The following is a 21,794-nucleotide window of genomic DNA, read 5'->3' on the forward strand; positions in this document are numbered from 1 at the left end:
GGAGAAGGTGCCCTCCACGGTTGGTTCCACTGCGTCCAGGACGCCCTCAAATGCCTTCAGAGTTAGAAACAGGCTGAATTTTCATTGTAAATCCAAATTCCAGATCCAAACTGGAAAAATAAGTTGGTCAGTGCTATGGATGGGTGGGGCTGGCCCTTCTTCTTGTCTTTGTTTTCAAATTTCAACGTTGGTGACTGTTCTTAGGTGGGTCCAGAAAGAGTAAGAGACAAACTGGCATTTCTAACCTCATCTTGATGCTGGTGGGAGGGGCCCCCCTCAGCCTCATTCCGGCCCAGGAAGTCCGAACAAGCCCACAAGAGCAGTTTTGTGGGGTCTATGCATCCGGTTCTGTTCTAAAATGGTACTCTTGGTCCTCAGACCCAGTGGAAAGGAATCCCTGTTTCTAAGGACACGGAAGGCCTGCGGGGGCGGGTGGGTGACAGTGCGTGCCCACACGCACGCCACACGGGGTGCCTTTCTTATACCCTCAGCGGGAAGCTGGGACTCAACCGCCTGCCCCGGGCACCCAGCAGAGCGACGGCTCCACGTACACAGCTCTGCCACCTCCCCTCTGGGTGCCCCGGGGAGCCAGGCAGCCTCCCCAGGCAGCCTCCGTTTATCAGTGACAAATCATGCGGACTGATGCGGGGCTTGGGGGAGGGGACACCGTATAAAGTTCCCGGGACAGAGCCTGCCATGTGGAGGGTCCCCGCCTCCACGTCACAGTGGCCATTTCCCTGAAAGCAGCGTTCAGGCCCCCTCCTGTTTTAGAGGCAGCGTCTTGCAGACTTGCCAGGTGACTAGTTTGTGATGTGTGTCCTCCTTGCCCACCTGTCCCCTCCCGGGACTGTGTTTGGGGTTCCACCCCAGCACCCGAGGACCAGCCCAGGGCCTCAGTGGGCTTCATTTTAGAATCTCCTCTGACTTAGCCCACCGCCTCCTATTCCTCCTGCCCAGTGGTGCTGCCCGCTGGCGGGGACGCCAGGGTCCTGCTGGCCTTGGGTTCGCAAACGCTGGCTCAAGGATCACTAGCGCAGCCGCCCTCCATCCTGGGCTTCTGTGGTTGCTCAGGACCGGCTGGCCCTCTTGCCTCCTTCCAGTCTGTTCTGTGGCTCAGCACGTGTCAGGAGCAGTCCAGGGGTGGCCTTTCTGGGATACTGGGTGGGGGCAGAGCCTTCTAAGCCCCGAGTTAAGCTCAGGTCCCCGCACCCAGGGCAGGGTTGGGGGTTGTCACTGGATTCCCCAGACTCTGAGCACGAGCTGTTTTTTCCCCTTCTTGCTCAGGCACTTGCCTGACAGCAGCCTCACGCCGGCGAGCAGGCCAGGACGCTGGGACTCGGCTGTGTCTGACCAGCACTGGGCCCGCCTGGCCTGCCCCACACACACGCGTCCCCCGGGCTCCTCTCATCCCCGCAGCTCTCCCCTGTCACCTAGGGAAGGTGACAGCTGCCTCTGTGTGTGTCCGAGGGTGTCATCGAAGGCCCGGGGGCATCTCAGAGATGGATCCCACAGGAGTGTCCCCCTTGGGCGTTGGGGACTCTGGGTGCCCACTAGTGGGGGCACCGGGTGTGGCCAGACACTGGGAGCAATACCTTCGCCCTCAGGCTCAGGGAAGCTTCCAGTCTCGAGGAATCCTCCCATCCCCCCGTCCTCCCCCCCAGCCCACAGGCCCAGGTTGCAGAGCTACCCCCTGTCTTGAGACGTTGATGGTGGCCCTTCTGCCACGAGGAGGGGGCACCACCCCTTCTGCCTGCCCCCATCTCCCCCACCTCCCTGGCTTCTGCACCCCTTAGGGTCAGGCCCTTTCAGTCAGCATCCAGCCCAAGGTTAAGGCTCTGCTCACTGCCAGGCCCAGAGGTCCTTGTTCACGTGCACACACACACACACACACACACACACACACTCACCTTCGTGCAAAAATGCACACATACCCACCCACGTTCACACAAACACACTAACTCATGCGCACAAGTACAATCACATAACATTCACACACAAACCCATGCACACATATTCACACACACAATTGTACACACATTTACAGACACGCAAAGGCACACAAATGCATATTCACACACAAATGTGCATGTCGTCACGTATACACATGCACAGCCAACACACTTAACACATGGTCAATCATGCAAACGAATTTGTATACTTAACATGCATGTGCATGTGCACACATAACACACATGCGTGCACAGAGACATATCCATTCACGTGTGCCAAGGAATCACACAGGAACACACAAACGTGCACAAATGCAGATGTGCCCACTCAGGCACGCTTGCGTGCACCTGCATGCAAGTGTGCAGCTATACAGGCACGCACATTTTCACACCTGTGGCGGCAGACAGAAACACATGCACACGTGCACAGGAATACATATGACACCAGCACAAACACGAGTGGAGATGCACAGAAATGCCTGCACATCCATGCGAAGGTGCCCTGATAAGGAGGCAGACGTGCTCAGATATTCACCCACGTGCACACCCGTGCACACACACACAGCTGCACACCCGTGCACAAGGAGCACACGTGCGTTCACACAGCCACTCACCAGCACACCTTTCGAGTCATTTGTGCTGGAGCTCTTTGTGCAGGTTCTCTGTTCAGACCTGCGGGGAGCACGAGGCGGTCCTCGGCGGGGAGGGGGACCCCTGCTCCAGGGAGAAGCTGCGTCGGGACAGCCGCAGGCTGGGGATGGGCCCGGAGGTCCTCCCCGGGGACTCGCGCTCTGAACTGTTTGGCTTGGCAGGGTCCTCAGGATGCTGCCTCGTAAACTGCATAATAGCCGCCTCCCTTTTATTTGTTTGACCTTGACGACAATCGTTTATGATACGCATTGGAGCCGTGCCGTCTTTCTTCTGATTCATACACAAAGCGCTTGGCCAGGCTTCCTTCTCTGCTCCCGAGGCGCGGGGAGGGGCCCAGCGCTTCTCGGTGTTTCTTGTGGGGCAGACGCAGGTCCCTGCCGCCTCTGTGTCCCCCGGGGCAGCCTCTCCCAGGTCCAGGAGGAGGGCGGGGAGGATGCGGGAGGGGGCACAGCCGGCGAGGGAGGCACCCCCTGCAGCCCCGGGCCTGGGGTGGGCCCGGGGCAGGCCCAGGGCCGCCTGCCCACCGCCCGCCCTCTCTCCCTCGCAGAGGACCCCACGTTCCGCTGCGACGCGTGTGACGAACTCTTCCCGTCCAAGCTGGACCTGCGGCGCCACAAGAAGTACGCGTGCAGCTCGGTGGGGGCCGTGCTCTACGAGGGCCTGGCCGACGAGCTCAAGCCCGAGGGCCTGGGCGGCGGGGGCAGCGACGGGCAGGCCCACGAGTGCAAAGACTGCGAGCGGATGTTCCCCACCAAGTACAGGTGCCGCCCCCGCCCCGCCCCGCCCGCCCCGCCGCCAGGAGCCAGTCAAGGACAGCAGGGTCCGCTGGCCCTGGGGGCCCAGAGGAAGCCCTGAGAAGGGCAGAGGTCACCCCTGACCCCTCAGGCCTTCCCAGGCTGACAGGCCCAAAGCTCCAAGGACAGGTGGAGACACACCTCACGGGCAGGTACCCTGGCCTGCGCATCCGCCCCTGGGGACAGAGCAGGCCCACCAGCTGGCGGCTGGAGGCCACCGGTGGTCACTGTTCTGACCGTAAAGGCCAGGCCCCTGGTCAGAGCCCCCCATCCACGAAGGAGCCGCAAGTCACCAGGTCGAGCCACCAGTGGCCCCACCATCCTGGGGTCAGGGCCGAGTTGCGGAGACAGACTTGGAGGAAGTCAGGAACACAGGCCAGGCGCCCAGACGTGCAGGGGTCAGGCCCCAGGGCCACTTCCATGATGTCCAGGACCAGGCTGGGGGATGCCGCCCAGGGGCTTCCTAGAGTGCCTGGCCCTCGGGCACGCTTCTCAGACAGTGGGCAGGAGCAGGAAGGGGCCACCCGGGGGTCCCCTCACCACCCACCCCAGGCTCCAGCCTCTGCTTCCCATGGGGGCCCCCATGGAGACTTCACAGGCGTGGGCACAGATGCCAGGCCAGCTGTGTGATGGCCGGACGTGGCCTCCCCAGCCCCTGGGAGCAGGGGCCCCGGGGACCCATGGGGGGAGAAGCAGGCCAGGCAGTCCCAGTGTTCCAGGGACCAGTGAAGACCTTCCCAATGTGCGCCCCTCCTCTGCCTCTGAGAATATCCTCCAGGGCAGCCCTGCAAAGTCAGAGTAAAACCCCATCAGGTCACTAACTGGCTGTGGGATTGCGGAGAATTGAATGCCAATCCTGTCACGGCCCCCTGGGGACGGGAAACCCTCCACCCTGAACGGATGACTGAGAAAATAAGAGTTTGGGCAAATCCCGACTGAGGCCCTTGGCGGTAAGCGCCGCTCAAGAGGGTCCGTGTTTTCTTTACATAAACACATAAATCACAATTAACAACAGGGGAAAAGCTACAATCTGCCGGGTGCTCGAGAACCAAGCGTTTCTGATCTAAATGGATGGCTGGGCCCCGTAATTAACGGGCCATGATGTATTGCTGCCTTGCTCATGAAGATTAACGGTCATACCTGGGACAGGAGGAGAAGCAGGATGTCCCCCGAGAGGAGGGGGCTCCAAGCTGCTGGTTCGTCCAAGTGCAGCAGCCCCTCCCCAGCAGCTGTGCCCGCCCCGCCTACCGCATCTCCTTTGGAGACCCCCTGCCCTCACTCCCCGCTGACCTCCATGGTGTGTGCGTGGCGGGCAGCCTCTCAGTCTGGCTTGGCCGGCGAGCAACCCCAGGTCACTCAGAGGGGGAGGCCTTGGGTCTCCTGGGCCTCGTCCCCACTCTGGGGCTCGTGGCAGTGTTGGAAGTTTCCAGACCCCGTTTTTCTTAGGCCCAAGGTTAGCGTCAAGGTGAAAGTTGTTTTGAGCTGGGACCCCGCCTGCCGCTGGGTGCCTGGGGTGTGGTCTTGGGTGAGGGCCCGAGCTCTGTCCACGCACTGGCTTCCCCCCCATCCCACGTGGGAAGACCATGCCTTCCCGTCCATCCCCTTGCCCTGTCCAGGGGGGGAGATGGACAGACCGGCTGCCAGACCTCACTCTGCTCTCTGAGCAGGAGGCGGTGGCAGGGGCTCCAAGGGGCTGCCGGGAACAGGCCGTGCTGGGCTGAGGCCCCTCCCTCCCGGGCAGCGGGCGGCTGGGGGACCCGCAGTGACCCCCGTCCACTGTGCGCAGCTTGGAGCAGCACATGGTCATCCACACAGAGGAGCGAGAGTACAAGTGTGACCAGTGTCCCAAGGCCTTCAACTGGAAGTCCAACCTCATCCGCCACCAGATGTCCCACGACAGTGGCAAGCGCTTCGAATGTGAAAACTGTGTGAAGGTAACGTGTAACGTGGTCGCGAGCCCGGCCCCGCCCCCACTGTCGAGATGCAGGTGACGGGCCCCCGAGTCGTGCGGGGAAGAGAGGAAGTGGGCCGGGCAGCACAGCCGGGGAGGGCCCGGGGCCAGACCTGGGTCCTCTCAGGGTCCCTGCCAGCGTGGCAGGACAGGCCGTCATGGGTCAAAGTACTGGAGCTGAAGAACGCTTCTGAGCTCCCGTCTCAAGCATCCTCAGGGTCACAGTTCTCGCGAGAGTTACTGTTGAAGAAACACAGTCAAGGGAGGCCTGACGACGGGCTGAAAGCCATGCAGGGGGTCACCGCTGCAGCAGAGACCCGCCGGGCCAGGCTCAGTGCAGGGGCAGAGCAGCCAGGGAGACCCCCATGCCGTGGCCAGACCCAGGCCCGCAGTGGAGCAACAGGTGGGGAGTAACTCGACGGTGTCTGTGTCCCCAGGTGTTCACGGACCCCAGCAACCTGCAGCGGCACATCCGCTCCCAGCACGTGGGCGCCCGGGCCCACGCCTGCCCCGACTGCGGGAAGACGTTCGCCACGTCCTCGGGCCTCAAGCAGCACAAACACATCCACAGCACCGTCAAACCTTTCATATGTGAGTGGCCCCCCAGCCTGGGCTTCCAGCCCTGAGGTGTGGGAGTTTGGGGGTCAGGCCAAGGCGTGAAACCCCCAGGCTCTTCCCCACTCACGGGACCCCGTTTGTCCAGAAAACACTCGTGGCAGCTGCTGACACCTCTGCCGCGAGAAGCCCGGGCCTGGCTGCCCTCCTGGTACCGCTTCACCATCGCTTTGCTCCCTCGCTCCCTCTCATGCCGTGATTTGCCTGTCCTCGCTCTGCCCTCCTTGGTTCCTCCCCCTCGCTCGCCCCTCCAGGGGGCAGAGGCGGGCAGTGGGTGGTGAGGAAACCCGGGTCCTGCGGGAGGACCCAGCAGCCCACCGCCCCCACTTCCCCTCCTCTTCCCCGCACGCACGTGCCGCCCTGAGCCCCAGCAGGTGTGATAATCCCACCGCTGCCCCCCAAGTCCTGCTGTTCACCCCCCAGCAGCCTTTGGGGAGCCCGGGCTGTGTGCCTGCCCTGACCCGGGCAGCAGGGGCCAGCCGTAAGTAACTGGACCCCTGTCCTCCGGGAGCTTACCTGCCAGTGGAGAAGACAGAGGCTAAGCCATGCAGATCGTAACGGCACACGTGACAGGCACATTAAGTGGGGGGGGCAGGAGTGCAGGGGCAGGAGGCCCTCCAGGTGTCCAGGTGGGTGCTGTCCTGTCCACGTGCTGGGAGGTCAGGACGGTCTGTTGGGTGAGAGGCGTCCTAGCAGAGGACTGCAGGAGGCGTGGGGGTGAACCAAGGGGGTGCCTGGGGAGAGGGCTCGCGACGGGGGGCTGTGAGCACAGAGGCCTTGAGGTTGGGGTGCGTTTGGGGAGAGAGGGGTCAGAGGTCACAGGGCTTGGGTCTGGGGCTCTGGTGGGCCACCGCGGGGGCATGACCCTGGTTCTCGGAGTCTGGAAGATACTGAAGGTTCTTCTCTGCCTAGCATTGCGCCGAGTCTCATTTCACACAAGATTCTGCTGAGTCACTGTTCACACCAACACAGCACTGACTCATCATTCACACCAGCATCGTGCTGACTCACTGCCCGCACGAGGTTGTGCTGAGCCATCACTTCACACGCATGACCTCACAGCATCCTTACAAAACCTTACGGAGCAGGGGCCGCACTATGTCCAACTGAAGGGAACTGACAGAGAAGGAAGCGCGTGGAAACGTTAAATGACCAGGCCCTCAAGGCTCGGCTGCAGAGCCCGGATTCCAGCTCAAGGGGCCTGGCTCCTGACCCCAGGCTGGGCGGCCTGGGGCCTCTCGGGCTCCAGCACGTCAGTGTGTGTGTCGGGGGGTAACTCTGGGAGCTTGAAGACTTGGCTCTGGGTGTTTTCACCGACTTGGGGGTTGTACAGGGCTGGACTCCTGCCCCAAAGAGGCCACGCTGACTGGCTTCGCGGGCCTTTGTTGAATAGCTGAGGCTGTGCCCCCCTCCTGCCCACTGCCTTGAGCCCAAGCTTCCAGCTGTCCTGCTGGAGGTGACTGAGCCCCCGGCCTGCCTGGGTCACCTGCTCCCTCGGTCGAGGAAGCAAAGGGAGAGAGCGCTGTGCCTGGCGGCCACCTCACTGGGGCCGTCTTCCTCTTACCCACCACCTCCTTCACCTGCAGACCCTGGAAAGAGCGTCCGAGTCTCGATGGGAGCAGGGCCCGTTCCCTCTGGGAGGGGCCAGGAAGGAGTGGGCTGGGTGGGAGTGGAGGCTGGGGGCCGGGGTTGTGGGACTGGTGCATAGCCTGCTTCCAGGGCGAGTATCCCAGCAAGTCCCCCTGTGGGAGGAAGCGCACGTGAGTGCATCTATCATAGGTTTCTAAGCTTTTCAGCCAGCTTGGAAAGGAAACTTGCACACAGGCTTACAAGTCATTGCTTTTCTGGGCGTGCAGATGGGCTTTGTGAAGTCGTGTTGGCCTGTAGTCGTAACGTAAGTTCTGGGAACCTCAGCAGTCGGGAAGGGTCCGAGCCCTCTGTTTCCGCTGCCTGCACGGACTCTGTGTGCAGATGGGGAGGACACGGGGCAGCCTGGACGGGCCCCCCCGGCTGTCAGCAGCCCTCCGCCTCGTGCCCCGTGCCCACCTTGGGCCTTGGCTTTTGGCCAAGGGGGTAAAACGAAAGAGAAAACCCCAAACTTGGCCAGGTGCCACGTATGAGAGGGAGATGCAAATGTGAGAAGTTAGATTAGACGTGAAGATCAGCCTGTGTGTCCTCTCGACCGGGGCAGAGCATCCTCTGGCCCACGGTTAAGGGGGTCAGCTCTGGAAAGGAAACTGTGAACAAGTGAGCGGATGGCAAACGATGCAGCGCTTCTGAGAAAAGATGGGCCACTGGGGGAGCAAGGGCTCACGGCGGCCGGTCACTCGTGCACAGACTCCGTCCCCCACCGCGCGGCCCCTGGGCGCCCACACACAGCACACATCATGGGCACCAAACCTGCCCCAATTCCCAGCCTCACTGACCACACAGCCCAAGGCAGCATAACCTCCCAGTGGGGTGTCTTGCATCTGGAAACTCAAATGTGGGGGGTCGGGGCGAAGGTGTATCCGTGCACACAGGCAGACTGGCTCCTGTGGGCACTTTTTAGAAAGGACCTTCTTAGGAGTGAGTGTGTACATGTGCATGTGTGTGCACGTGTGTGTGTGCATCCCTGCACGTACCCTACAGGAGAAGAAACTGCTGATCAGAATAAGTACTGGCCAGGGCCCCTCTGCATCCCAGCAGGGCCTGGGGCACCATCCACCAGGCGCGGGTCCCACGTCCAGTTCACTGTGGGCTGCCCGGGCCTTTCCCAGCCTCTGCAGACAGCCACCTCCCGTCACCGGCTCTAAGCCAGCAGTCAGCCATCCCAGGGCCAGGACCTGCCTCTCCAAGGACCTCAGTCTCCCAGAGGCCTCTCTGTAGCCCCAGCATCTCTGCAGGATCCCTTTATCGTGTGAGTGGGTGGGTGGGAAGCAAGGGTCCCAGGCTCCCTGTGCCCAGGCATGGCCACTGGCCCCAGGGGCCCCTCCTGAGAGCTGCCTTGGGTGGGAGCCTGCTCAAGGCCAGTTTCCAAGCTCAGGATGGCAGCAGCCACTAACGAGGTGCCACAGAGGCCTGCTATGGGGGGCAGAGGGTGTCACAGAGCCTCTTCGGGGGCCGGGGATACAGCAAGGTATCACTCGTCTGGCCAGGTGCCCTGAGCTGGGGAGCGGCCTCTCTCCCCCTAGAGCTGGCGGAGGCCTGCGGGCGTTTATAGACCATCTGTGGAACAGCCTCTCTGCACCAGCCGCCTCCCAAATGGGCAGACTCGATCAAATGAGGCAGTGCTCTTCCCCCTCAGCCTTGAAAACGTCCCGCCAAGCCAGGCGACCAGGAAGGCAGAGCCGTTAGTATAAATAGATATTGTGATTAAAGACACGCTCATCTGCGGGCCAGCGCTCCCAGCTAGAGCCACATGACATCAGGCAGCGGAGGGTGTGCGGTGAGCAAGAAACGCACTGGAATCATTGTTTCCACTGGGGCTGCATTTAGGAAGCAAATTGTCCTGCAGAGAGAGACACACACAGCGTGTGTGCGTGCGTGTGTGTGTGTGTGTGTATGTGTGTGATCATTCCTCCCTTGCTGGTTAGAAAAACAAGAGCAGAAAGAAAAACTGGCAGTTGGCCGGCACTCAGCTCACAGGCCGTTGGGAAAATGGCCGAGACTGGGTCCCCAGGGCCTCTGGGTCCTGGCGTTTGGCCTCGGCCGCCACCACCCTCTCCTGTTAAGAGCAGAGGCCGGCGTCTGGCAACCAGAGCTGGTGCGGCCTCTCCATCCCAGTTGGGAGAGGTTTCCATTTTCTCAAACGTGGAACTAGCCCTCTCCACGTGGCTCCCCTCCCATCTCCACCTTCAGGCCACCCCCAGACGGTGACCTCACACAGCCAGGACCCGTGCTCCCAAAGCCCAGCCTCCGGGACTAAGAACCCCAAGGGGCCGGTCCCTCCTGAGGCCTTCCTGTCCTGGGTGCAGGTCACAGGGCCTGGGACAGAAAGAGCGGGGAAAGAGAGAGCATTTTAAGCTTTACAAAGTGGGAGACGTAGCCCGGGGGTCGGTGTTTCCCTCGCCCCTGCTGGCACAGCGTGGCTGACGTGGCAGGGAGGGCGGATGGGAGTTCTGGGCGGCTGGTGCAGCTGCAGACGTGATGGCGTGCCACGACTTTGTTTCTGGGAACGATTTTGAAGGCCTTGGCGCCACATGGCAAACTCATGGGGGCTAGGAGGGCACAAAGAGCGTCAGGGCCCCTTTCTCCAGCGGAGAAGGTTGAGGCAGCTGGAGACCTACCCAGGCCAGCCCAGGGACCCCAGGGAAGGCACGGGAGTGTCCTCGCCAACCCGTGCCGGTCACCAGAGGCCAGTCCCAGGTAGGGTGCACGTGCAATCTGTACGTATGCGTGCACACGCGCGTGCGGGCACACATGTATGACGTACACACCTGAAGTACAACGTACACACGTGTGTGAACATGCACACTCGTGCACGACACGTGTGTACACAAGCACACATGTGCCCGCGGACACGTGTACGCACATGCATGCACACATACACATGTGAGCACGTATGTAGGTACTCACACACAGTGACACAGATGCCCGCGTGTGCACGCGCACACACACACACACACACACACACACACACAGATGCTCACGTACCTAAGCACACGCTGCTCCGGTCCCCGAGGCCGGAGCGCCCCGGTCCCACCCCCGGGACCCTGCAGCCCAGGGTTTCCATCATTTCATAGCTGCCGGTCTTCGCTTCTGCTGACGTTTCAGGTGAGGTCTGCCACAAGTCCTACACGCAGTTCTCCAACCTGTGCCGCCACAAGCGCATGCACGCCGACTGCCGCACGCAGATCAAGTGCAAGGACTGCGGGCAGATGTTCAGCACTACCTCTTCCCTCAACAAGCACCGGCGCTTCTGCGAGGGCAAGAACCATTACACGCCGGGCGGCATCTTCGCGCCGGGCCTGCCCCTGACCCCCAGCCCCATGATGGACAAGGCCAAGCCGCCCCCCAGCCTCAACCACGCCGGCCTGGGCTTCAACGAGTACTTCCCCTCCAGGCCGCACCCGGGGAGCCTGCCCTTCTCGGCGGCGCCCCCCCCCTTCCCCGCGCTCACGCCCGGCTTCCCGGGCGTCTTCCCTCCGTCCCTGTACCCCCGGCCGCCCCTGCTACCTCCCATGCCGCTGCTCAAGAGCCCCCGGAACCACACGCAGGACGCCAAGCTCCCCAGCCCCCTGGGCAACCCGGCCCTGCCCCTCGTCTCCGCCATCGGCAGCAGCGGGCAGGGTGCCGCGGCGGCCGCGGGGCCCGAGGAGAAGCCGGAGAGCCGCCTGGAGGACGCGTACGCCGCCAAGCTCAAGCCCCGGGGCAGCGACCTGTCAGACGGCAGCGACTTCGAGGACATCAACACCACAACCGGGACCGACCTGGACACGACCACGGGCACGGGCTCCGACCTGGACAGCGACGCGGACAGCGATCGCGACAAGGCCAAGGCCAAGGGCAAGGCGGCCGCGGGCAAGGCCGAGCTCGGGGGCGGCGCGGCGGCCCCCGGCGCCCCGAACAGCGTGGGCGAGGTGCCCGCCTTCTACTCCCAGCACTTCTTCCCGCCGCCCGAGGAGCAGCTGCTGACAGCGTCGGGCGCCGCGGGCGACTCCATCAAGGCCATCGCGTCCATCGCCGAGAAGTACTTCGGGCCCGGCTTCATGGGCATGCAGGAGAAGAAGCTGGGTGCGCTGCCCTACCACTCCGTGTTCCCCTTCCAGTTCCTGCCCAACTTCCCCCACTCCCTGTACCCCTTCACAGACCGCGCCCTCGCGCACAGCCTGCTGGTCAAGGCCGAGCCAAAGTCGCCCCGGGACGCCCTCAAGGCCGGTGGCCCCAGCGCCGAGTCACCCTTCGACCTCACCACCAAACCCAAAGAGGCCAAGCCCGTCCCGCCAGCGCCCAAGGCGCCCCCGGCCCCGGCGTCCGGCGAGGAGCAGCCGCTGGACCTCAGCATCGGCAGCCGCGTGCGGGCCAGCCAGAACGGAGCGGCCCGGGAGCCCCGCAAGAACCACGTGTACGGCGAGCGCAGGCTGGGGGCCGGCGAGGGGCCGCCCAAGGCGTGCCCGGCGCAGCTGCCCCAGCAGCCGTCCCTGCACTACGCCAGGCCGTCGCCCTTCTTCATGGACCCCATCTACAGGTATTAACATGCCCCACCCTCACCCGCTCTCCAGAGGGGCCGCCACCCAGGTGGGCCGCCAGGCGGGCACCGCGGCGGGAAGGGACGCTCTCGCCTGCCCCCCCAGGCTTCGTCCCTCTGCCTTTGCGGCTTCAGCAGGCGCCTCGGCTCTGGGGTGTCCGTGCCGCTTGGGGTCCATGCCCGGCTCGGCCCTTTCCTGGGGTGGGCCCCTGGTGGGGTCTCCTGGGCACCCCTGGCTCCCTTTCACTGACAGCCGCTGTGAGACCCCCGCCGTCCTCCCTCGAGCCCTTACCTCCCCCCACCCCCGGCAGCCTGCCCTCAGGTTCCACCCCAGACACCCGCCTGCTGGAGGCTCCGGCCACCTTCTCTGGACAGACTCTGCCCACGGCACTCCTGGCTCTTCCCTCTGCGTCAGCCTCCCTGCTTCCCTGTGTCTGCCCCACAGCTGGGCTTCTGGTGGCCCAGGGGAGACCAGAGGAGGAGCTGCCGGTCCCCAGTGGGAGGAGGGGGAGGGAGGAAGGAGGAAGCTTTGGAAGGTTTGCCAAAAACCAGTGTCCCCTTCCTCTGATATCTTCCCAGTGAGGGGCCAGTTGAATCCCCCTCCCCGGCTGCTGGGCACGGTTTGATCAGGCGGGTTTGTTAGGTGAGAGGGGTCTGACCGCCCACCACACGTGTTCTGGGGGTGCTGGGCAGGCTGAGCCCTGAGGAGGGGGCTGTGCCCGTGGACGGGCCTGGGAGGGGGGCCTGGAGGGGCAGGCAGGCAGGCGTGTTGGCTCAGCCCCTGATACAGGCCCACGGCTCTGTGTGGGAGGGGCCCGTGTGCACACACGTAAGTGTGTCCACACGGGCATTCAGGGAGCATGTGGCCGCCTTGAGGGCTTGCGTGCCTGCTATTCCCCAGGGGCCACGCAGGGCCTGGGGATGGGTGTGCGGGTGAGGTCACCTCTGCTAAAGGTGCAGTGGAAAGAAATGATGGCAGAGCTGCCAGCAAGGGAGATGGGCCGGCCTCCTGCTCCGCCCTCCGGCGCCGACTCGGGTCCCCGCCCTCCGGCGCCCTCTTGGGTCCCCGCCCTCCACGCTCACCCGGGGCCCTGGCCGGCCTGTGTCTGCTGCCGGCCCCGTTTCCTGCCAGGTCCTGCTGGCGTCATCACAGGAAACATGAAAAATGCCCCCCTTGGGTCCTTCTTTAAGAACACGCCATCCATAGATGGTTTGCTGACAGCGGCTCATAGGGTTTCTGGGGTGAACATGGCCATCAAAGGCCCAGGGAGCATCTACCAGCTAGCACAAGAATCTCCGGGACCCACGGGGAGCCAGGAGACACCTGGGGCTTGAGGGAGGATGCCCCCGGGAGGAGCCGCCCTTGTGCAGAGGATGGGGGCAGGATTGGAGACCTAGGGAGGGACGCTTCTAGTCGGGCCTCCGGAGTTGGAGCCAGCGGGCCTGCAAGAGGCTCTCGGTTAACTGTTCCTGCTCAGTCCCTGGCCTCCTCGTGCACCCCGTCCCAGCTCTCCTCCTGGACCCCAACCCTTCTGTGCCCCTCTCCTCCCGCTCCAGGCCTGGTTTAGGGCCTTTTCCTGGAAGCTGGGAGAGCAGCCGGTCTGGCCCCGAGGCGGGAACTGGCCACAGGCGCCCCCAACCCGGGTCCTGTCCGAGCTCCTCCGAGACCCGGCGTGTGCTAGGCTTTTGCCCTCAGGATTTAAAGTGCAGTGGCTGGTGGAGGGGCTGCCTGGCCCCCAACTTTGTACACAGGCACCAGCAAAATGCCTGAGAGTGGATTAGCTCCAAATTTTCTCCCCACCGCCCCCCAAGCCCAGTCAAGATAAACACTCATGGTGTCGGGAAGGTTCCTCTCCAAGTGAAGGTGTGGGTGACTGTCACTGCCTGTTAACAGGCTGGCCCAGGGCTAGGGGACAGGGTCCCCTCAGCTCCTGGGTGGTTCTGGGGTGACTCCAGCAAAACTCCCCACAGGCCACGCCCCAGCAGTGACTGTGGACATATACCCACAATCCTCCCTCCCCCAGGTTGGAGGAACCCTAACACCGCCAGGCTGGCAACCTCCCAGCCCTCCAGCCCCTCTCACCGCCACGTGCTGCTGTCTCTGCAAGATGGGCTGGGGATGGTGTGGTGACAAAAGCCACGCGCCTTGGAAGAGCACGTGTCCACTGGGGTCTGTGGGGTCAGCTGACGGGTGTCTCTGGGAGCAGCCCGCTGGGCTGCCGCTAGACACAGAAGTCGGGAAAAGGCAGAAGAAGACATTTAACAATCCCCCACGTGGGGCCCCTTCCTCTCGGCCCACGCCACCCCCCCAGGGGGCCTTGTTGAAAGGCCAACTCAGTCCAGCTTTGAACAGGGCCTCTGCTAAGCCCTGCAAAGCGAGGTGCCCCTCAAGCCAACTTCCCACATGGAGACCCCCTCCTCCCCTTGGACCCGGCTTGTGGTCTCGGTGGGGTCACCTGTGGCCGCCTGCGCTCTGCGGGGTGCCCCTGCCCTTGCGGCCATCCCTGTCCTGCTCCAGTCAAGGCCCCAGCCAGTCCCCTGGGGGCAGAGCTGAGCCTAAGAGGGATGGGAGCGTGGCCCTGGGCGAGCGAGGTGGCGGGTCACCGCAGCTGTGGCTGCCTGTGGGGAGGTGGCAGGCCTCCCCAAATCCCACTTTGCAAATCTCGACACCCCCCCAGGGGAAACTGAGGGAGGCGTCCTTGGGACAGGGTAGAGGAGGGGTCAGGGAGAGGAGGGATGGCCACCGCCTCCGCTTGTGACTGACAGTTGTCCTGGCATTTGGGCAATGTTCTAGAATTATCACCTCCAGCAGCTGTCTTGAGGTTTTAGGTAGACCCTGGCTGGCTGCCGCGGGGAGGCCCTGCAGCCTCCCCAGGATAGAGACCTACCGGTCACTCACGTGTATCCGCCCAGTCGGGCAGAGCGCCCGTGCCAGGGGCCGGGAGGGAGAGGGACAGGGGTGTAGGCGGCAGCCCCCCTGTGCTCCACATTCTGCTTCGGGGGAGCCCTCGCTGGGCTGACAGGCCAGTTGGCAGAGGCTGGTGCACGCGGGCCCTTCAGAAGGTTCCTGGCTCCAGCATCAAGCGTTCCTCACGTGCCTGGGTGCCAGCGGCTGGGGGGGTGGGGAGGGGGGCGGACGCTGGGGAGACTCGAAGGGCTACAGACCTGGGCATGGTGATGGGGAGCTCGTGCTCGGGCAGGCAACTGTGAGGCTGGGTCACAGACGTCCCCACAGCGTCAGGTGAGACGTGGCCACAGGGGACATGGAAGCTGGGCCGCCATGGTGACCCCCCACCTCGTGACCGACGGGGCACGGGTGGGCGCCCAGAGGGGCGGGGGCCACAGCCCCTCCCCACCCAGCGCTGGGCCGCTCGGTGGGGTCCGTAACCCTCTGTGTTGCTGTCCAGCAGGGTGGAGAAGCGGAAGGTGACCGACCCGGTGGGAGCCCTTAAGGAGAAGTACCTGCGGCCGTCCCCGCTGCTCTTCCACCCCCAGGTAAGGCCCAGCCAGGGGCCCCAAGGTCCGTACGGGCCAAGGCGCGCACCCCAGGCGGGTCTCCGCTTCCCGTTCCTGCAGACCCACGGGTCCCTTTGAGGCTGGGGAGGATGGGAAGGGCCAAGACAGGTGAGGAAGGAGGGTGGTCCTCTGTGGGGGCACCCTGTGGGTCCCTCAGAGGCAGCCAAGGACCCCGGTCCACAAGGGGCCCCAGTGACCTGTGGCTCAAGCTCTAGGAGGGGGAGTGAACGTGCATGGGGCGGTGGGCAGCAGCTCGGATGGAGCGAACCCAAGAATTTTGAATGTAGGGAGAATAGACACGAGAGAGCCGGGGAGGCGTGGACGCCAGCAGTCTCTCTGGTACGAGGGACTTGGGGATCCTTCAGGGGAAAGAGCAGGAGAAGGGCCTGAGTGCAGGGGGGCAGGACAGCAGTAGAGGGACTGGCGTCGAGGGCCGGGCGTCCCGGGGGCAGTGGGCAGGGGGACCACCCTCACCCGGGGATGCAGAGGGTGGAGAGGCCGCCTGTCAAGACTAGAATCAGGGGTCTGGGAAAGAGAACCCCCAAGTCTGGGCAGTGGCCGCAGACCCCACCAAGCCTACAGGCACTCCTGTGTCCCCCCGGCCACGTCCTCCCAAGGGGTGGGCGCAGAGAGGTGGCAGAAGAGGGGGTGAGCAGCGGGGCCGGCGGAGTCCCCCTGATTCCCTGCCCCGGTGCCCACCTGTCCTCACTGCTTGGGGCCCAGCCCCCGCCCCAGAGCCACAGGCCTCCCCTGTCCCAGCCGGAGGGGCCGGGGGCTGAGCTGTGGGACAGGCCTGGACCCAGACTCGAGACCCGGGCATTGTTCTCCTGCTCCGAGTTTCCCGCCTGGGACAAACCCCGCGGTTTGTGGAACCTGCGCCCTGCCTGGGTTCACAGCTAAACTTAGAGCCTCCCATTGTCTTGCTGGGGCCTCGGAGTTTGGTTAAGAACTTCCCCTGATTTCCTCGGGACCGGCTGGAAAAAGCCGGCAGGCCAGCCAGGCACATCCTGTGTTTGTGTTTGTGCGGGAGCTCGGCCGGGAATATCTGATCAGGCGGAGAGGGCCAGGCAGGCCGGACCCTCCCAGGCCTGAGGAAGAGGGGCCTGGCGGGGGGCCGGCTGCCCATTGTCCCTGCTGCCCGCTCCCCCCACCTGCCACCCCTGCTGCCTGCCCGTGGGCCCAGAGCCAGGGGTGGGGGCGGGAGAGAGGACTAGTAAGTCACCTGATTAAATGGCCTGAGGTCAGACCATCACTCGGACAGGAGAAGTCGTGGCCTCTACAAAGTCTAGGGGTCACCGCTGCACGAAGCTGCATTGGTCAGCTGCCTGGCAGGACCTTGCCAGGGCCTTTCATTGCTGAGGCCCGACGTGCAGGTGTATAGGGTGCAGGGTGAGGCCGTCCTGCCAGCCCACTGCCCCTCACCCCCTCTGGGGTCCTGGGGAGTCTGGGGTGGTGGAGAGTCCCAGAGCCTCCCATGGCTGTGGCTAAAACTGAGACCCAGAAGCAGATGGACAGCAGTCTGTATGCCCAGGTCCCATCGTCCAGGCCGTGGAGGGGCTAATGAGAGGCTGGACGGCAGCTGAGGGCCAAGGCCGTGCCCATCTGTCCATCAGTGGGGATGGGTGGGGCCACCCATGGCTGGAAGCATCGTGTGCATCTGATGGGGAGCGTGCCTGCCCCACAAGGATGGCGAGGCCCAAAGCCCTGCAACTGGGCAGAGCTGGCCAGGGCCCAGGCGGCAGCCCAGGGTCAAGGGAGGCCTCAGCCACTAGGATGGACCCCATTTTCTGTTTGTAAACCCCTTTCTGGTGTCTTATTGTAACCAGTCAGTTGTTCCCCAGCCTAAACCTTGAGGGGCTCGGGGCATAATGAAAGCTCTTCCTTTTCTGGTCTCATCCCAGCCTCCCACGGGGCCTGGCTTGCAGCGGGCACTCTCTGGGGGAGAAGTGCTGCTGAGGCCTGTGCAGCCCCCTCCCCTCTCCTGTCCCCCAGCCCCAGGGCCTCAGGGCAGAGGGGCAGCCTGGGATTCTGATCAGAACCCTGCCCACCAGCTGGAAATGACCAATGCCAGGAGGACGTGACTCCCTTCTCCTCCCCAGGCAACGCCTTGGCATCTGCAAGGAGCAGAGAGGCAGCCCCTCTTGCCCGTGTCACCGTGTCCTGTGCCGTGTCACGTTGGAGTTATCATTCCGAACATTTAGTTAGTGGAATCCAACCTTAGGCTGTTGAATTTCCTTTTCGCACTTTGCCAGCAATTACGGCCTGCTGCCACTAGGTGCTGGTAGCGCCTCAGGCTCGTGATTTATGTTTTAACCTGAGATTGATTCAGGTAGCTATCAATTTTTTACCACTCCAAAAAAAAAAAAATTGGATGTAATTCTGTCCTTAACCCAAACTAGCCACCAGGAGTGCTGGCCGGGGGTCGAGCCAGCAGGGCCTTGCCGGCTTGTCTCAAAGTAAAGGGCTGTGTGACTGCAAGTGTCGTCAGCCTGCACCACCCACGTCTCAGCCGGCACAGGTTGGCTGGGGAAGTTCAGTGCGGCTCCCCCAGCCTAGACACTGGACTGTGAGGGGCTTCCAGGCAAGGACAAGAGCCGGGCTGGCCGCAGAAAGGGAAGGAACCCAGCCCAGTGGTCAAGAAGAAGGAGGAGGCCACGGGTTCCAGTGACCACCTCCTTGTCCTGGGGGCCCGTGACGTGCTCAGTCATCCAGGACCCCCAGATGCCCGTGGGGGCGGGTTCCCGCGCGTCAAGAGAGGGGGCGGCTCGGGGGCGCCCCACAGTCTCTCCCGCTCTCCTGCCAACAGATGTCAGCCATTGAGACCATGACTGAGAAGCTGGAGAGCTTCGCGGCCATGAAGGCGGAATCCGGCGGCTCCCTGCAGCCCCTCCCCCCCCACCCCTTCAACTTCCGGTCCCCGCCCCCGACGCTCTCGGACCCCATCCTCAGGAAGGGCAAGGAGCGCTACACGTGCAGGTGAGACGCTGAGAGCCCCTGGGGCGGCCCCCGCACAGTGGCCACAGGTGCAACGCCGGCCCGTGAGCCTGCACTTCCAGGAGAAAGCTCTCAGTCTCAGCCAGGGTACAGCGTGGTAGCAACCGATGGCCCGTTGTCCCCTTGAGGTCATTCCCCAAAGATATGCACGTGCCCCCCACCAAGCTGTGCTCCCGTGAGCGCAAGAAAGTGCGACCTTGGCGAGCCGGTCGGAGTTCGCAAGGCCAGAGGCTGAGGCGCCGCGGTCAGTGTTTAACCACAGCTCTGGGGGCCGGTGGGGAGCCCACTGCTGGGGAGAGATGGTCCGTCCCCAGGTGCACGGGCTCGTGCAGGCCGGCCCTTGCCGGCTCGGCCAAGGCTGGGCTCCGGGGCTGAGAAACTGCTTGGCGGCGGGGGGGTCGCGGGGGGATGGCCCCGAGCGGGCCAGGGTGGGCCGGTGCCGTCTGCTCAGTGGTGCAAGTCCAGCTTCTCTGTGAGGCTCCGCTGGGCCCCGGGGCTGAGGAGAGACTGAAATGCAGGGTGTGCAGCCGGGCCACCGGCCCCCAGGTGTGGGAGAAACAGTACAGGAAAGCACCTGGGCGCCCGCGTCTCTGGCGCCGCGTCTGCTTCACGCATCCCTCCCCCGCCCCTCCACTCCAGGTACTGTGGCAAGATCTTCCCCCGATCAGCAAACCTCACGAGACACCTGAGGACGCACACCGGGGAGCAGCCGTACAGGTAGGAGCCCGCCTGGTAGGGGGTGCAGGCTCCTGGCGGGCAGGACGGGCAGCGGGTGGGAGCCAGCATGCTTGCACCAGCTCACTTCCTGCGCCCCTCCCTCCTGGCCCCTCAGCCATCCTGCGCCCAGGGGCGCTGTAAAGGTTAGGCTACCGGCAGGTTCCCATCTACTGACCCAGAAGGGTGCCCAGGAGCAGCCCTCCCACCTGCCGCGGGGGTGCCGACTGGAGCAGAGAAGCCAGGCCCAGGGGTGGTCTGGCGGGGGAGGCCTCAGCCTCACCACCACCCAGCCCACCTCCGCCCACCTCACCACGGCCGTCAGCCATCGCTGACCTAGCCCTGGGCAGGGGACCAGGGCAAGCGCCTACGGCGGGGTGGGCTGCTCTCAGAGGAAAAGGAGCTCCGTGCAAACTCGGGTCCCGCCCAAGCTTGGGGCGTCCTGAGGGATTCCTTACATCCCCCTGACCGCCCTGGACGGAAGCCGCCGCTGCCCCCAACCTCGCTCCTCGGTGCCTGGGCTCCTGCCTGCAGAGGTGTGAGCACAAGCGCATGGGGGGTGTGAGAGCCAGTGCATTTCGTGTTCACAACTAGTGGAGGCATCACCCCATTTCAAAGACTTGGAGCCCCAGGCTTAGAGACGCCCCTGACCTGCCAGGGGTCCGAGATCATGGCCATGGTAGTTTTCCATTCTGGCCTTTCCTCTTGGTCCCTGGGGCATTTGTCGGGCAGGAAGAGAGCTGAGGGTAGTGCCCTGCGTTTTGGGGACCCCACCCAGGGGGACCCTGCGAGTCCCAGGGGATGGTGACCATGAGGCAAATTGGGGAAATGCTGGTCCCAATGCCAGGACGACATTCTGGGCTGTCTGGTGAACAGCAACCATCGGCAGTAAGGGGTTTGGTGTGGTTTTAAGTTGGCAACGTGAGATTCCTGTCCTCTGGCCGCCGCACAGAGCAGGGAGTCACCCACCGGCCCTGGAGATGGGGGGCATGTCCCCATCCCTCGGCCGGGCGGCCACACGGGGCTCCTGCAAGTGTCACAGTCACCATGCCCTGTCCTGGCCGGGTAAGCGTCAGCTCACGTCGTCTGTTCAGTGCCCTCGGCCTGCCCACAACACACAGCCCCCCGTTCCCCTCAAAAAGTGACTTACAACCTAACAGAGGCTGGTGTGGCCTGGTTCCCTCCCTGAAAAGGAGCCACGTGTGTTTTCTGTAAGGGAACCAACTTCTGGACAGTGTTGCGTGTAAGAGCCCCTGGGGGGTCGGGGCCGTGTTTATAGAAGGGTTTAATTATCATCGATTTCTTTTGCTCTTTCCAATCTGTGAGTTTCGACGTGGGTAACAATGATTGCTTTGAAAGTTTGCGCTGCAAATCCTGACCACGTCTGGTTCAAGGCAGCCTACGATGAGGAGTTTGGGGTGTGGGACTGTGCTTGTGACGTCACTGAGGCTTCTGGGCTCACTCTGTGAATCGGAAGGGCTTGAATTGGAGAAGGAAAATGTGCAGGTCTGTCCACAGAAGCCCGTTGCCGGCCCAGGCCAGGTCTGATGAAAACCGCCCGCCGCCTGCCCGGAGCCCACGTGTGTGCGCTGCGTGTGTGCCAGGAGAGGCCCGGCTGTCAGGGGCCCCTCGCAAGCAAGAGAAAGACAGACTCCTTAGTGTGACTGATACATTTGCTGGAGAGGAGGTCACACCTCTGCCCGGCCCAGCCCGTGTCCTGGCTTAGAGATCTTTGGGTGAAGCTGCGGGGCCAGGGGCAGTTGATGACACATTCCTTCAAGCTCCAGCACAGAGGGCTTATTGAGATGTGGGAGGAGAGATATAAAAATTGGATTGGGAACGAGGGGGGCCGCTTCCTTCATCTGTCCTGGCAGCCGCCGTGCTCAGGGGTCCCCCCAGCTGCTGCCCAGGGGTGGGGTGCCTCGAGTCACACTCTGGATGCGAGCGCTCGTGGACTGACCATGGGCTCCTGGCGGGACCTGGGAATCTGGCTTTAAGGATGCTCACCTCCCCATCTGCAGTGCGTTTCCTCCCTGGCTCCCCGTCTCGCTAACTGTGTTAAGTCAAAGCACCCAGCAAGGTCCTGTTACCATTTCCGTCGGGGCTACGGGTGGCCCATAGGTGTCCTTTCTTTGCTCGTTTTATTGTTAGGGCTGGGTTTCAAAATCTCTTCTTTCTTTCCTTTCCCGGCTTTTACAAAGACCAAAGGCGTTTCTCCCCGTGATGGCTGGTGTGGCCCCATTGGGTCCCGGGGAGGACGCTGCCAGCCCCCCAAGGGCCATTTCACACACACACACACCCCCCACGTGGTGCTGGGTCTCTACCACGGCTGGCTTTCCCAGGGCGGCGGCAGATGCAGTCACAGCAAGGTCCCCTCAAGGCCCTTCCTGCCCGCCGCCGTGGCCAGCCGGTCTTTGCTCTCCCACTCCTGCTGGAGCGCG

General features: G+C 63.4%; 1 protein-coding gene across 5 annotated transcripts in view; it reads left to right on the top strand.

Moving 5' to 3' along the window:
- The window catches only part of PRDM16 (PR/SET domain 16), a 323,024-nt gene that overhangs the window by 290,092 nt on the left and 11,138 nt on the right, over window positions 1–21,794 (top strand). For 3 of the 5 annotated variants that reach the window (XM_036826123.1, XM_036826148.1, XM_036826157.1), the window contains 7 exons: window positions 3,148–3,361; window positions 5,181–5,328; window positions 5,783–5,936; window positions 10,716–12,129; window positions 15,537–15,624; window positions 18,452–18,621; window positions 19,279–19,356. In XM_036826123.1, the coding sequence (XP_036682018.1) occupies window positions 3,148–3,361; window positions 5,181–5,328; window positions 5,783–5,936; window positions 10,716–12,129; window positions 15,537–15,624; window positions 18,452–18,621; window positions 19,279–19,356 (2,266 nt within the window). The remainder of the gene's footprint in view (window positions 1–3,147; window positions 3,362–5,180; window positions 5,329–5,782; window positions 5,937–10,715; window positions 12,130–15,536; window positions 15,625–18,451; window positions 18,622–19,278; window positions 19,357–21,794) is intronic. The other 2 variants (XM_036826133.1, XM_036826139.1) reach the window with 2 other exon arrangements.

Source organism: Balaenoptera musculus, chromosome 1, assembly GCF_009873245.2.
Source record: "Balaenoptera musculus isolate JJ_BM4_2016_0621 chromosome 1, mBalMus1.pri.v3, whole genome shotgun sequence".
NCBI lineage: Eukaryota > Metazoa > Chordata > Mammalia > Artiodactyla > Balaenopteridae > Balaenoptera > Balaenoptera musculus.